At 39.2% G+C, this 15,751-nt stretch overlaps 4 protein-coding genes across 6 annotated transcripts; 2 read left to right on the top strand and 2 right to left on the bottom strand.

The window, feature by feature from the left end:
* The first annotated feature begins 379 nt into the window (after nucleotides 1–379).
* On the top strand, nucleotides 380–4,570 carry sirt4 (sirtuin 4). Of its 2 annotated transcripts, none has more exons than XM_010881030.5 (4): nucleotides 380–485; nucleotides 2,655–3,145; nucleotides 3,253–3,547; nucleotides 3,763–4,570. In XM_010881030.5, the coding sequence occupies exons 2-4, from the start codon at nucleotides 2,655–2,657 to the stop codon at nucleotides 3,913–3,915; spliced, it is 939 nt and encodes a 312-aa protein (XP_010879332.2). In that variant the 5' UTR covers nucleotides 380–485; the 3' UTR covers nucleotides 3,916–4,570. The 2 variants fall into 2 exon arrangements, with proteins under 2 accessions (XP_010879332.2, XP_010879333.2); XM_010881031.4 differs by lacking the exon at nucleotides 380–485 and adding an exon at nucleotides 991–1,085.
* Nucleotides 4,571–5,227: 657 nt separating this feature from the next.
* On the bottom strand, nucleotides 5,228–7,131 carry c17h1orf74 (chromosome 17 C1orf74 homolog). Of its 2 annotated transcripts, none has more exons than XM_010881032.4 (2): nucleotides 6,462–7,131; nucleotides 5,228–6,188 (listed from the first exon to the last, which is right to left on the bottom strand). In XM_010881032.4, the coding sequence occupies exon 2, from the start codon at nucleotides 6,134–6,136 to the stop codon at nucleotides 5,330–5,332; it is 807 nt and encodes a 268-aa protein (XP_010879334.2). In that variant the 5' UTR covers nucleotides 6,137–6,188; nucleotides 6,462–7,131; the 3' UTR covers nucleotides 5,228–5,329. The 2 variants fall into 2 exon arrangements, with proteins under 2 accessions (XP_010879334.2, XP_010879336.2); XM_010881034.4 differs by having other exon boundaries at nucleotides 5,228–6,138.
* Nucleotides 7,132–8,223: 1,092 nt separating this feature from the next.
* On the bottom strand, nucleotides 8,224–10,324 carry tomm6 (translocase of outer mitochondrial membrane 6 homolog (yeast)). The gene is made up of 3 exons (XM_010881028.4): nucleotides 10,199–10,324; nucleotides 8,484–8,608; nucleotides 8,224–8,331 (listed from the first exon to the last, which is right to left on the bottom strand). Exons 1-2 carry the CDS (start codon nucleotides 10,300–10,302, stop codon nucleotides 8,512–8,514), a joined length of 201 nt encoding a protein of 66 aa, XP_010879330.1. The 5' UTR covers nucleotides 10,303–10,324; the 3' UTR covers nucleotides 8,224–8,331; nucleotides 8,484–8,511.
* A 90-nt stretch (nucleotides 10,325–10,414) lies between these two features.
* LOC105016890 (ubiquinol-cytochrome-c reductase complex assembly factor 2) lies at nucleotides 10,415–15,434 on the top strand. Its single transcript, NM_001303787.1, is given in 4 exon segments — nucleotides 10,415–10,626; nucleotides 11,972–12,046; nucleotides 14,391–14,460; nucleotides 15,255–15,434. Coding segments are annotated over 4 exon segments (396 nt in total). The 5' UTR covers nucleotides 10,415–10,488; the 3' UTR covers nucleotides 15,368–15,434.
* Nucleotides 15,435–15,751: the final 317 nt, after the last annotated feature.

Genomic DNA, 15,751 nt, shown 5'->3' with positions numbered 1-15,751 from the left:
AACTGGAAAAGTGGCGTTGTTACACAATTAATTTCTTCCATAGAGGACTTTTAGAATCACTTCAAGATCTGTGTTTCCCCACCGCGTCGTTTTGATAACTGAGTATAGTTTATTTTTTTAAATCAAAATATGTATGATGACAAACTATTCACTCGGTTATCCAAACCCCTGTGGTAAGCCTAAATCAAACACAGACATTATTTAAAGCGATTCTAAAATTCCTTATTTGATATGCGCTAAATGAATGGTAAAATGCAAAAACAACCAGTCACATTTTGCCTCCTAGGGTTAATGAAGCGTTCATTCTACAGGCAATAAAGTTTAATGTTAACGTATTACGACCAGAGTGGACTACACCATCCAGCGTGCGTAGCGGTATTCGCTTGTGTTACACTAATGTGGTTTTTCCTGTCGCTCTTAAGAAAGCTCTTACTGCTACATTCTTTGCTGTTCATGAAATCGAACGTATCTTGGATCTTTATAAGGTACGTTACATGACGCTGAATTGTATTACTACATTCGATCTAGTGTACTTAAGCCAGTTTTGGTTGAACGCTTCTTGTGGTGAAATTTCATGACATGTATTTAGTTGCAGACGTTCGTAGGGCATTCCTAGTAATGACAGGAGTTCAATGAGACCTAGATCTCATTCTAAAAATGTCTCTGCCTACCTTGACCTTCGAAATATTTAAATGTCTAAATGAATAATTACTAAGGCAGATAGAAGTTATGACACTTGGAGATATAATAACAATAATGTGTGTATATGTATTTTATGTGAATCAATTTTTTTGAGTTGCAGAGAAGTTGAAGAAAATGTTATATTCTTTCGTTTTAAAACCGCAGTTACAAAAAGACTGTAAATCCCTTGAGGCTGTTTCTCAACGATATTAGGAAGAATATATTTATGTTGTAAATAGACTTGCGCAGTGTCCGTCAAAAGGCAAACAGGTTTGAGTGTACCAATAGACTCTGTGCACCAGCAGAGTGAGGAACTTCCGCTTTTGTCTAGAAGTCTGCATTGCAGTTTCCGGTTTACTTACTAATACTCATCCGCAAGAGTAAACACCTCAACTCACAACAAGGTGAGTGATGCAGTTGTACGGGAAAAAAAAGAAATATAATGAACGTGACTCATTTAAGTTTGAAGGTACAAGTGGGGCATCATTTTAATCAGGAGAATGTCCTCTTTTTAATAAAATGTGGCTTGCGCCATTCAATGACTTCAAACGCTAGACTAGAAATAGTCAGAGAAGGCGATTTTTTTAAATATACTTCCACTTAACGCAGGTTTAAGCGCAATTAATACCATATAGGACCAGATGTTTACTTCCTATGCCAGTTGTTATTTTTCAGTTTCGTTGTGAAATGAGTTTACAGTAGTAAAATAAAAGAGGAGACCTGTTTTGATGCTTTTTTTAGTCTTTGGAATTTTAAGCTTCATTCAGGTTGAAGAGGCTGAACAAAGGTTCGTTTCAATTCACTTGCTATGGGGACGCGCTAGCGTTCCAGCTCAGCCAGCGTTCTTTTGCCGTTTTTGATGCTAGGGTGAATTTTTATGATTTCTATTGTCCTGCCTAATACTACACTAAAAAGGAACACGTCGCTAACTAGCTTAGCGACTACTTACCCTCGTAGTTGTGCAGATAACTCGATACGTAGAGTTTGAATCCATTGTTCCGCTTGCTTGTTGGAGCAGAGGACCAGGCATCAACAATTCGATGGACATCACTAATGCTTATTTTAAGCAGGTCTTGGAGACATCTACTAAAAACTGAAATTCTGGGCTACGCAGGTGATCACCTTAAGTAAACCGGAAAATGATATGTCGACATCTGGCTAAAGCGGAAGTTCGTCCTTACGCTTGTGCACAGAGCCTATTAGGCAGTTGACTCAAGACAACTACCAGAACAACTCATATCTAGTCTGAAAACAGTGGGAAACCTATGTAATATAACATCCAGTACAAATCTTGCCACTGGCAGCCTACAGTCCATCCAACCAGTTTTTGCTATGGAAAATTCTCCAGATCCAGGAGAGAAGCATGACAATTATGGAGGTACCGCCACACCAAAATGATCATTTTGATCTTTGGATATAAATTCACATACATTTAGTCAGTTTTTCTGCCCCTAAAGTGTTTGCAGCCATAAAATAGGTCATAAGCCAATCTACCGGGATGTTAGCTTAAAGTGTTTTTATTAACATACAGTCCCTGATGCCTCAAGAAGGTCCCTGGTCTTCCTTGTTATGACAGGGACCTGTAACTCAAATGTAATTACTTTAAGTCAAAAGGAGAGAGATGTGATTTACATTTCAATTAAATGTTATAGCACAAATTTCTGGACAATCAGTTTTATTTTGTACCGGCCAGATGTCTATAGCAAGACAAGTTTTGTCAACAGAGGTTTGTGGGATATCTAATGTGACGTAAGTACACACAGACAGATCCATTGTTCCCTCCCCTCATTATGGGAGACAACTAGTTGTAGCACACACTTGAACACCTTTAACTACTAGTTCCTACTGTACACACTAGTTTGTTAAAATGCAGTGAAACAGTGGATCTCCCCCCCCAAAAATGTATTGTTTTTTAAAGATGCACCAGAGAACAACAACATGCTCAACAAGCATCCATGTCACTCTGTATGCAGATGCGGTTGCCAATGAGACCCCTGGCACTGTGTGCTGGGGCCCCTGGGAAGAGGCCGTCATCATCTGTACCCACTGGCGTTCAGAGCTTCGTGCCTCACAGCAGCACCATCGACGCTGATGCCCTAGATCGGCTCCAGGACTTTGTGTCTCGCGCCACACGCCTCTTCGTCATCACTGGGGCTGGGATTTCCACAGAGTCTGGGATCCCAGACTACCGTTCAGAAGGGGTGGGCCTCTATGCCCGCACAGACAGGCGACCTATGCAGTATGCGGAGTACGTACGCAGCGCCAAGTCTCGTCAGCGCTACTGGGCTAGGAACTATTTGGGCTGGCCACAGTTCTCCTCTCATCAGCCGAACTCTGGCCACCTGGCGCTGCGGCACTGGGAGGAACAGGGGAAGATACACTGGCTGGTCACCCAGAATGTAGACGCGCTTCACTCTAAGGCAGGTCACCACAGACTGACTGAATTGCACGGCTGCGCTCACAGGTAGTAAGGTAGAAATTGAGCGTCTACAGTATTATGCGCACGCGCACCAACACAGGCTGATTTTGTCATGGGCATCTTGCTGTTTACCTTGTGTTTGTCCTTCCCAGGGTTTTATGTCTGGGCTGTGGTGCCGTGTCTCCAAGGGCAGACCTCCAGAAGCGCTTCACAGCACTAAACCCTGACTGGGGCATACAGTCTGGCTGTGTGGCCCCCGACGGGGATGTCTTCATTGAGGATGAGCAGGCACTCCACTTCAGAGTGCCTTCCTGTAAGGACTGTGGGGGCATACTGAAGCCACAAGTGACATTCTTTGGAGACACTGTGGACCGAAGGACGGTGCAGTTTGTACACGGCAGATTGGTTGAGGCAGACGCGGTTCTTGTCGCTGGATCATCTTTGCAGGTAATAATCAAAATAAATTAGATATAAACTTAAAATTAACTGAAAATGTATAAATGTACACAAGCCCTGCTTAGGGCACGGTGGCAACTACAGGTAAGCATGAGAATGGCCTGGTGTTATGATTTATAGCACTAAAGACTATTTGGAGTTTAAGGACAGAGAAAAGCTGAAAATGCAGCCACAGCCTAACGTTTTACATCCCTTTGTTTTTCCAGGTATATTCTGGGTACAGATTCCTACTGGCAGCAGCTGAACAGAAGACCCCAGTGGCAATTTTGAATATCGGGCCTACTAGAGCTGACCACATAGCAGAGGTCAGAGTCAATGCTCGTTGTGGGGAGGTACTGACTATCATTCAGCCTCACTGACCTCAGCAGTGTCTGACAGATGGACTTAGACTTGAGTATATGATGCACAGACACTGTGTTGTATTGAGAGGAACTTAATATTATAAAAAGAGGGTAACAAAATGTGACACCACACATCAAGAGACAATTGCAGACGAAGAGTAATTATGGACTACTGTCCCAGGGATGACATGCATTGAGTGAGTAGGCCTGTGTGGCCAAGTCTTTGTACACACTGATCAACAGTGAACTCCAAAATATTTTTTTTAACAGTGACACGTGTTTTCTTGACTCTGTATTTCAGCACTTTGGATTTAAAATTATATAATCACTATGGGGTTAAAGTGCAGCCGCTCAGCGTCAATTTGAGGATATTCTGATCCATATTCTCTTCTGTCCATGATTACTTTTCCAGGACTCGTCGGCTGGTTTAGTTAACTTTTAGCAAAATGTTACCTGACCTAGCCATCCTTTTTTTTTTTATCTGACCAGTGGTTGGCACCGCTAGTCAGTGATAGTCTCTATAGTTCTGCAGGTGAGGATTTCTGCTGATGGTTGTGGCTGACTTAATCCACACCTACCTCTTAGAGTGTTTTTGATCAGCCTGACAGATGTTTATTTTTATTTTGGCGAGCAACCATCAGTCACCCATTAAACTGAACTGTTTATTATGATGTATTGTTTTAGCCATTGACCATAAGAAACAAAGGGTGTAGCAATCACCTTTTCTCTGTGATCAGGTTTGTTTCAGCAGATATGACAAGAAATGTTACCCTTTAACCCTGTGTCGTTATGGCTTAGCAGCAAAAAGAGGAGCCTATTTGGATGTTGTGCATGGCAACATCCATCACACTATTTCCACCATGCTGGGCCTTTGGTATGAGGTTCTTACTGAAGAATACGCTGTTTGGATTTTGCCAGAGACAATGGAAGTCATGTCACACAAAAGGTCAACTGATATTTGCCAAATTCAACTGGAAGCACCTATCAATAATATTTTAGTCAACATGCCAAACACTGAATTTAACCAGAAACCATGATTTGGGCTGGTAAAAAATGCTTAATGGCTGACATTGCACTATTCTCAAGGTAGCCCTCGACATGTTAATCCTCCCTGAAATAAATTTGTTTAGATAGGAATGATTATTATTCTAATTTACACTGGCAATTCATAGCTATAAGATCTATCAGCAAAGCAAATGATTAATCAGTTTTCATTTAATAATACTTTTCCCAGAGTTAAGTCATTCCAGTTATCATTATTACCATCATTTACAAAATAAGAGATTTACTTTTTAAAGGCACAAAAAAAAACACATCTTGGGTAAATCAGTTTAGGGAGTTTGAGGAAATATGAACTGCTTTATTATTTGCTAAACAATATAAATAAACAATGGTTTCACTAACAAACAAAAAATCCACAGCGTCAGTGCAATCATAGAGCCACAGAAGGTAAGGTGACGGTTGATCTGGTCACACTGAGTCCAGAGAAGACAGTTTGCTTTTGAAAGTATTCCTGAAGTTGTGCGATCCAGTTATCCAGCACTGGCTGAGTCTCAGCGCAGAGCACCTCAGGGGTACTGAAGGAATACAGGCAATACTTGTGACCCTCAACTGCAACACTACCAGCCTGCCAAGATGCCATAGCCTTGGTCACCACTAGCGGAGTCATTGCTAAGCAGTTCTCAAAGCTCTTGCTCTGGTCAAACCAGTATGTGGTGGGATAGCCTAATAGAATTCCAAAGAGAGTACAAAGATTCCATGACTCACAGTGTCTCTTTTCAACACAGTGAGGACTACTACCCATCTCCAAGAGTTGCCCAGACTGTTTCATATGATCAAGTAAAGTTTGAATCGTGTCCCCGATAGCTTTCCACGGTAGGTCTGTGATGACGGGCTGCTCCAGTGAGTGACAAACATCTACCACGGTCACAGTCCTCCTCACGAGAAGTTCCTTCAAGTTTGTAATAGTTAGGGATGGGTTCACAATCAGGGAGTTGTCACAGAGCACCATTGTTTGGAGAGATTGGGACACAAGTTGTGCAGCCTGCAGAGATTTTAGATAATTTTGGACTTGCTCTGCAGATGCTGTATTGCTGTCATATAGTAGAGCTGGTTTCAAGCCCAAGTCCACAGCCAGGACCTGAGCAGCCAGGTTCAGACAAACAGTGTCTGCCAGGTGTTTCTTTCCTGTTCTTAGACACTTGCGAGCAGCAGTAACAAAGAGCTCTGGGGAAGCCATTTCTGTGAGGCAGATTTGAAGATGTTCACATTACATGTTGATGAATGTTAGGCTGGACATTTAAAAAAAAAAAAAATGTAATTAGAATACATGTTAATACGATATTTGACCTAAGCTCAAGCAGTCATTTTGCAGTTATATGCAACAAGCTATTGTAGCTTTCTCTAGCTAGGAACATACAGTATCTAGCTATTCTAATACCGGTCATGTTAACGCACGGCTGACCTGAGTTAAAACAACGGACGCGCATAGGGTCCTTATCAAGTATCATTTACTTTAAATAATTAGGCTACATCTCATTGTTCTTAAAGTTTTCTGAATATACCTTTAAGGGATTCTTTCAACCGCTCCTCACATTTTCCTGTTGACTCTGACACGCTCCGACAAGACAGTTGGGCTTCTTCTCTGGTATCATGGCGGTCTGCAAATAACCGTTAGAAGAAGCATACAGCCCGATACAGCCACCTACGGTGCGGGATGTAAATGCTAATAAAAAACATGCAAAAATAAAATCAACATTTTAACAAGCTTTTTGTAATTGGTAATTTAGCAGACATGATTTTTCACGTCATTTTTTTCCTTTCGGTATCAGTACAACACAGTAACATACAAAATTATGAATTAATTCAGCGAAAAAAAGTGTTTATATATATCTAGATTAAAATTTGGCAGCTTTGTAAAAACGTTTGGGAAAATGTATTAATCCCTGTCGGAGATCATGTAGCATGCATAGCTATTCAACTTCCAGCTACTTTTTATATATAGGCCTAATGTATGTTGATTTTAATATATATTTCCCTTCCTATCAATTTTAATTTCTGTCAAATATTTCACAGGAAAAGTAATACTAATTTCCTGCTATTTTAATTCTGTAATGGGGTGCAGACCCCTCATGTCATTTGATAAGCGAATTTTGTTGTGCATTCCATATACTTTAACATGTCATGTTAATATATCCGAGTTAGAATTACTGACTAAATTAATTAATAATAACACAATGTCACACAGTCCAGATTTTCTATGTTTTCAGCAGGCCTACACTATGCTTTCCACTGGACCTGTGGTAATACCCCTTCTACATTGTCATAAGGAAACCCATGTAAACATAAATGTTCCTTAGCAAAAAATAAATCCTGCTTATGACATAATGAAGGACTTACTTAACACTGATACTATTGTGTGCGCTTTATGATCACACACAATTGAGGCGCACAATTCATATTTTGGTTCAAATAACAATGTTTTTATAACATCAAATAATAAACTCAAACATACATGTCAATTATTTCACGCACCTATTCTTTTTCAATTGAAGTAATCCAAAAGAAATCATAATTTTTTTCAAACGTATCTGTAATCCGATACCAGTATTACAGTTACTGTTACTTGTAATCCATTACTCCCCAACTCTGGATACTACCACAAAACCAAATGTTTTGTCATAAAGTTCTAGCTCTGATGACACAGTTGAGTGGCCCAATATTACATTTTTTTTTTTTTATATCTAATTCATAATTAACTTTGGGCTTTCTAGCAGCAAAAACCTGAAGACACAGGACCATAAGTGTTAAGATGTCTTCCAAATCACATTGGGTTCTGATTCTTATCACACTGCTCACTCAACTATGCAGCGACCCAAATTCTTACATGCCAGACTGAACACTCTTCTGACATAGTTTATTATGCTCACAGGTGCACACAACACCACAAGGGGTTGCTAGAGTACAATGAGGCAAGGGAACCCAATTTTATTTCAAAACCCCAACTCCAGCCAGTGATGACCAAATGCACATTTACATTTTTGTCATGTAGCTGATATACTTATGCAGAGGAACTTATAGTAGTGAGTGCATACATTTCCGACCTGGACCCACAACCTCTGGCATTATAAGCTTGGTCTCCCTGTGCTTCAATTCAGGGTTTATAGAGAGAGAACTATAAGAACTAGATTTTTTGTAACCAGGTATTTTATGGTATAGTGTGATATTTGATCAAACAAGTACAAAATAACTGAACCGGTGTTGTGATGCTGAAACCAATATTATAAAGCTTGAGTAAGACAATTACCAGGCACACAGCTTTCCAGATAATTTTAAATAAACATTTAATTACCAACAAACAAGGATTTTATGCTAACTCAGTAAAAATTAAGTCAATATGATGTCCCTTGTCAGTGCCATTTCGGTCCGAAACACCTGGGGGAGAAAAAAAAAAATATAAATATTCCATTTTGAACTGCTGACAATCAACATCACATTTATTTTAAAGAAAGAATACAGGTACATTTATAGTAATCAAAATGGTATTCAAACATTATGAAATTAGGTTATTGGCCCGCCCTCTCTACCTCTTAGGAAATCCAACCAGGTCTTCATCTAGGTGATTGGTTGAGGGGACATCAGGTCAAAATCTGAGAGATTTCTGGCAACCCAAACTCCAGCTGCAAAAAGGCCTAGATTTACCAGTAGGTTTCTACAGAAACAAATAAATTAGCAATTAATTAAAACATGTTTGCGTCTCCACAAGACAGTGTAATAATTCATTTTAGGGCACAGCCAAACTGATCAATAAAGTACAGACACCAATAATGATTTTTTGTTTGTGGTCAATTTGGATTTTCTCTAGTGTCTCTTCTGAGCTAACAATTCTGTTTGACATGAAAAAAAGTTATAATAATCTCAAAATATCATCTTTGCTGTCAATCAATAAGCAACTACCATGGAGATTGCAAATCACAGATATGAAGAACAGGGTGTGCCACCCTGATTTAATTTTGGAATGACCTGAACAGGCAATGAGCACCTTTGTTGTTCAACACACCGTGCCTTTCCATATCTAGCATGAGGACAAAAACTGAAATATGGGACTTAACTGTATACAACCATCCAACTTAATTTCTTATATGTCAACATGGTGACAAGAGGGAGATTGGAAAACCATCCAATTGCTTAGTTTAACTTTAAACACATGGTCTAAATGGGCCAATATACTATACTTCCACATGATGCATCTGTTCGCTAGGTAAAAAGTAGGTATTTCTGTCCCAAAATTAGGCTCTTAATGCTAATTAATTCCAAGTCCTTGCAGTAAATAAGATTTTCTCAGTCAAAATTACATTGTGTGTCTACGGAATGAAAGACGTAACCGCTAATTAGATTCAGATAAACCCTGGCTAAAGTTGCCACAGATGACAGGTATAAAATAAATTGAATTTTTACATAGAATCCCAGCAGAAGGGTGCTGGAGATGCTTCTGATAAATGTAAATACATTTACTAAAATTATAAAATTAAGATTTTGTATGAGCTGCTGAAATAGGTAATAATTAAAAAAATGTATATAGTTTAGCAGTTTACTCCATAGCCATGCTGTTATAATACATGCAGAATGTGGTTGGCATTGTCTTGCTGAAATAAGCATGGTCTTCCCTGAAAAAAAAAACATTGTCTGGATGGCAGCATATGTTACTCCAAAACCTGTATATATTGTTCAGCATTAATGGTGCCTGCACAGCTGTGCAAGTGTTCCTGTGCCAAAGCAGTGATGTCCACTATAGAATCGTGTCTGTTTTTAACGCAGGGCCCAAAGATCACAGAACCCATTCCCATTTTTACTTCTGAAAGACTCATCCTCTCTGGGATGCTCTTTTTATACCCAACTAGATTACTGACCTGTTTCCAATAAACCTAAGTAGTTGTGACTGGTGAGATGTTCCATCGTTTTATTTTTTAGCATTACACAACTTTTCCAGTCTTTTGTTGCCCAAGTCCCAGCTTTTTTGAAAGGTGTTGCTAGCTGGCATCTAATTCAAAGTGGGCAGAAACAATAACATTTCTAGAAAAAATTACATTTTCATGTATGGATGCTCGTCGACAATTCTTAGATCCGATTTTAGATTGCGATGAGTGTAGCAGATTTTCTATTAAATTGATTACAGAGCAATTACCAATAACTACGCTGATCCAAGGGCAAAGCATGCGCATGTTTAGCTAGCTAGCTACAGAACAGTTAATTACAGGGATACCTAGCTACGTTGCATAAGAAATACAAATGTGTAACATACCTTCGGAAATCATTCCTATCTGTAGCAAATCGACAAGCTGTACTTATCCATTCCACAACACCACCAGCCGGTGCTCCGACAGCCTTTTTCCCAGATCCACTCATGTTAGCTAAAATATTATGGGGATGGTGCTACTTAAATGGCTAGTGCTAATATTGAGACTTAGGGGAGGGATTCAGGTGTTACACAAGTACGGGAAACCAAGAGGTTCAAACCGTATTCAACTACGGACACACTAAGGTCATTATTTAACATCTTTATTAGTAGTTGTGAGCGTTCCATAACAGAACATGTCTGCAACACGGTACCGTCGGTTCTTAAAACTCTGCGAAGAATGGCCACTGGACGAAACAAAGAAAGGCCGCGATTTAGGAACATTTCTACGACATAAAGTAGCCCATGCCTTCCGTGAAGGGGAAAACACGCAGGTAGAAATATTCCACTTCCTATGTCGAACCAGGACGCTAACTGTACAATGATTGTATACGTTCATATTTACCTTGCAGTTGCAAGGTATATGTTTCTATAGAGCTGTATGTAACAGAGGTGCTTCTTTTAAAAAACATATATATTTTTTTAAATAATCCTTTCACCTAATTTATAGAGAAGGTACTGTAGTATTTAAAATGAACCCAGCAATTGATTTGCACGAGTATAGCCTACACATCAGAAGTCCCAATGCAAAGTTATAGGCCTACATCACTTTAAAAGTCAAAATTACGAAAACTGCTTACATCACACAAAAAAAAGTTTCAACAAGGTATCTGGTATCTTAAAGACAACCCTACTAGCTAATCTATACAATGTAACTCAGATAATAGCTTTCTTCGAGCTTTAAATGCAAACCAAATTGTTTGCATTCCACTGTCATTTAAATTTTTGTCCAATTTAAAAGTAAATACCTGTTAGAAATCCGCGGCCATCCGATTAGCGTGCTAGATAAGCATTTTAACAACATGACTATGGGCTTTCAACGTATAGGTCACAACCTCTCTAACAGCTGCAATAGCGTGTTTTGAGTTTCAAGGAAACCCACATCTGGGAAATAACATGCATAGATTATATATAAAAAAAAAAATGCGATGACCTTAGCCAGCAATCTAACCAGCTAGATAGCCTAGCAACACCACATTTAACTGGAGAAAAAAATATGTACGGTGAGGAAGCACTTCAAATAAAGGTAAAAATGGAAAGAATCATGCAGAAAGAGGTCTGTGGCCGCTGTAAAACGTCGGGTGTAGGTGTGTTGCCAGTATACGACGTCAGAATTATGTCGTGTGCCCGCTTAGAACGTAAACTCCCTCCACAGTTAGCTTGAAATGTTGCTGATGAGGCAACAGCAGGTTGACATCGTTTTCACTGGTGTCGTGAACCGGAATTGTAAGCTAAGTTAATGGCTGGGGTAGCTCCTTGTATAGCGAGTTTAGAGTACTGTTACTGTTGTGTAAAGTCACTCCAGAACAATCATTTTATGTCTCTGTTGTGGTTATCAAAATGGTACCTTCCCTGGCAGTGTTTGGTAAATTGACAAATGGTGTGGAATAAATGTGTCCCAACCTAAAATAAACACATTTTTGTGTTTAAATTGATGTATTTCCACAATTAATTATCTTAGTTTCAAACACACACTTGTTCTAAAATTGATCTGACAATTAAAAAGCTGGGATTCTTACAGATTGTGCCTATACAGCTTACAAAAATCCCATATAACCTTTATGTGGGTAGTATATGTAGATACTGTATTAAATAAACTGTTATGATCTTTCCTGCTAGCTCTCAGATCCAGAGAAGTGTGATCAAATGTATGAAAGCTTGAGCCGAATCAACAACAATGTAAATCGAGAACGAGTAAGTATGTACTCCTAACCATATTTATAAAGTATTGGGTTTTCCAGCATTATGGACAGCAGGTTTATTTGCTAAATCAACAATTTAATATGTCAGAGAATGAACATGCAAAATATGAATGTAGTGTTTGTGATTATTGTACCTGTATAGCCAGACAAGGTGGGGATTCCACACATGTGTTTAGCACTCTGCTAACTACGTATTCAGATGCTGTCTGAGACAATGCCTAAAACAACAAAATGTTCTGTGTCCATATTCAGTGGCAGTGTTATTTTCCACTGCTTGATTTGTAACCAAACACAGCAATAGAATAAATTCTTCAGCCAAAGTATCAATCTTAGCTAACACATTTAGTGTACTGACAATTAAGAGATAAACCAGTTATATGTACACTGAGTGAAAAAAGTATTTGATCCCCTGTTGATTTTGTACGTTTGCCCACTGACAAAGCAATGATCAGTCTATAATTTTAATGGTAGGTTTATTTAAACAGTGAGAGACAGAATAACAACAAAAAATCCAGAAAAACGCATGTAAAAAATGTCATACATTTATTTGCATTTTAATGACTGAAGTAAGTATTTGGTCCCCTCTCAATCAGAAAGATTCCTGGCTCCCAGGTGTCTTTTATACAGGTAACGAGCTGAGATTAGGAGCACAATCTTAAAGGGAGTGTTCCTAAACTCAGCTTGTTACCTGTATAAAAGACACCTGTCCACAGAAGCAATCAATCAGATTCCAAACTCTCCATCCTGGCCAAGCACAAAGAGCTGTCCAAGGATGTCAGGGACAAGATTGTAGACCTACCCAAGGCTGGAATGTGCTACAAGACTATCGCCAAGAAGCTTGGTTAGAAGGTGACAACAGTTGGTGCGATTATTCACGAATGGAAGAAACACAAAAGAACTGTCAATCTCCCTCAGTCTGGGGCTCCATGCAAGATCTCACCTCATGGAGTTGCAATGATCATGAGAACGGTGAGGAATCAGCCTAGAATTACACGGGTGGATGTCAATGATCTCAAGGCAGCTGGGACCATAATCACCAAGAAAACAACTGGTAACACACTACGCCATGAAGGACTGAAATCCTGCAGCACCCGCAAAGTCCCCCTGCTCTAGAAAGCACATGTACAGGCCCATCTGAAGTTTGCCAATGAACATCTGAATGATTCAGAGGAGAACTGGGTGAAAGTGTTGTGGTCAGATGAGACCAAAATCTAGCTCTTTGGCATCAACTCAACTTGCCATGTTTGGAGGAGGAGGAATGCTGTCTATGACCCCAAGAACACCATCCCCACTGTCAAACATGGAGGTGGAAACATTATGCTTTGGGGGTGTTTTTCTGCTAAGGGGACAGGACAACTTCACCGCATTAAAGGAACAATGGACAGGGCCATGTACCGTCAAATCTTGGGTGAGAACCTCCTTCCCTCAGCCAAGGCATTGAAAATGGGTCATGGATGGGTATTTCAGCATGAAGATGACCCAAAACACACAGCCAAGGCAACGAAGGAGTGGCTCAAGAAGAAGCACATTAAGGTCCTGGAGTGGCCTAGCGGTGTCCAGACCTTAATCCCATAGAAAATCTGTGGAGGGAGCTGAAAGTTGCCAAATGTCAGCCTCGACCCCTTAATGACTTGGAGAAGATCTGCAAAGAGGAGTGGGACAAAATCCTGGTGGCCAACTACAAGAAGCGTCTGACCTCTGTAATTGCCAACAAGAGTTTGTCACCAAATACTAAGTCGTGTTTTGCAGAGGGGTTGAATACTTATTTCACTCATTAAAATGCAAATCAATTAATAATTTTTTGTGTTTTTCTGGATTTTTTGTTGTTGTTATTCTGACTCTCACTGTTCAAATAAACCCACCATTAAAATCAGTCTGATCATTTTTTTGTCAGTGGGAAAACATACAAAATCAGCAGGGGATCAAATAATTTTCCCTCACTGTATGTTATGTATTAAACTATGTATAATCATGATTAGAAGTTAGCTCTGCAGAGAATGTTTTGTTATTATGCCTTGTCGTTTGGTCTGGTCTGTTGCTGGATTAACTATTGCATCTTTATTATAACACTGTAGGAAAAGCTGCATGGGATGTTTCTAAAAGCCATGAAACATACCAGATATACATAATAAAAATGTGTACCTCAACTGTGAATCCATATATGTATATTATACTTACCACTAATATCATATTAACGTTTTGTGTATTCTGTATGCATTATCTAACAACACACAGTTTGCTTTTTGCAGTAGATGGAAACATTCTGCAGAAAGTGAAACGTGTCAGTCAAGGTTTTCAGTTCATTTTCCTCCAACTTCTGTAACATCTTTTCCTAGTTCCCGCGCACAAAAGACACCAGTTTTACAGGTGTCACAGTTGAAGAATGCAGAATGCTGTTAGCAACAGGTATGGACACTCCTTAGCACATCTTGGTTTTTATAGATGCATCTGGAATAATATTAACTGACATTCACCTGCAAACTAACTGCCACACTATCAAAATGAGCATGCTCCTTTTACGAGAATGACAGTGAGCCTTTTTTATGAGTCTGGTGATCAGAATCTTAGATCATTATGTTATACATCATCTTTTTAGAGTCTTGATTTCCTTTTCCCTGCTTATGGCCTGCCCAGTGCCTCATTGTTTGTTGGCAAAAAAAATGAAGAATTTTCAGAAAAGTACCGCATGCCCACTATGAAAAACAGTGGTAGACATTTTCATGTTCTTGTGTCACTGATATCATGAACTTTACGAAGTACCAGAAGGCTGAATCTTGGCAAGTATATTTTCCTAACACACCCAAAAATGTATAATTGACTACAGTCAACATTTCAAGTTGCAATGAACTACTAGGGTCTGGATTTCAAACTTTTAAAAACCTGTGGTTGGAATTGAAGAGGGCAGTCAGTAAACAACGACTCAAAAAACTAAATTCTGAGGAATGGTTGAAACTCCCAATATGTTCTTTTCTGGACCAGTGTATTAATCTCACCAAGCTATTTTAAGAAAAATGCTTTTTATTTAGAGTACTGTGCACTGGATGAGTGGTTGCTTAGTTAACAATCTCTGAAAGAGAAATAAAATCCTGTGTAATTCCCTTAAAACAGCAGATTGCACACATTTATGGAACTCCACATGGTGTTTACAACATGGCTTTGATGTTTTGAATAAATGTTCTCTCGTTTTTTAACCCTTAAAGGTAGCATGCAGCAGATGGATGAACAGAAGAAGGGCTTGTGGAAAACTCTGATGGAGCGTTTCTCCTCCAAACCAGAAGATGTCACCCCCGAAAAGGCACCTGAGAACAAGTAGCAATTGTCCTGTATATGTTTTTTTCTTTCCCATTCAGCCCCTGTAAAATTAAACTTTATTCTTATTTATTTTCTTCTCTTTCTTATCCAATTCATAATTATAAAGCAGGCCAGATTTCCTTAAAAAATACTCAAGCATCAGATTTAAGAGAGGTTTAAGGTGGCATTTTAGATAGGTAGTTGTGCATACATTACCCAGACATGTGGGTTTACTTATTTCCATTAAAAAACAAAACAGTACACCAACCAGTGAAGAGATTACATCCAATAAGTTCAAGCATGAAAAGGGGAATAAAAGTCACAAGATCACACCATTTTAAAGGCCAACCTCCTCCAAAGTCACTCTCCCTCATCTGAAATAGCTTTTTTAAATTGGACCAACATG

Source organism: Esox lucius, chromosome 17 (genome assembly GCF_011004845.1).
Source record: "Esox lucius isolate fEsoLuc1 chromosome 17, fEsoLuc1.pri, whole genome shotgun sequence".
Lineage (NCBI taxonomy): Eukaryota > Metazoa > Chordata > Actinopteri > Esociformes > Esocidae > Esox > Esox lucius.
Note: the sequence above shows the minus strand (reverse complement) of the source record. Positions and strands in the feature narration are given on the sequence as shown.

Coding starts and splice junctions, on each gene's coding strand:
- sirt4 (XM_010881030.5), top strand. CDS start 2,655: ATGCGGTTGCCAATGAGACCCCTGGCACTGTGTGCTGGGGCCCCTGGG. Junction 3,146..3,252: donor TTGCACGGCTGCGCTCACAG/GTAGTAAGGTAG, acceptor TGTCCTTCCCAG/GGTTTTATGTCTGGGCTGTG. Junction 3,548..3,762: donor TCGCTGGATCATCTTTGCAG/GTAATAATCAAA, acceptor TTGTTTTTCCAG/GTATATTCTGGGTACAGATT.
- c17h1orf74 (XM_010881032.4), bottom strand. CDS start 6,136: ATGGCTTCCCCAGAGCTCTTTGTTACTGCTGCTCGCAAGTGTCTAAGA.
- tomm6 (XM_010881028.4), bottom strand. CDS start 10,302: ATGAGTGGATCTGGGAAAAAGGCTGTCGGAGCACCGGCTGGTGGTGTT. Junction 8,609..10,198: donor GATAGGAATGATTTCCGAAG/GTATGTTACACA, acceptor TTGTTTCTGTAG/AAACCTACTGGTAAATCTAG.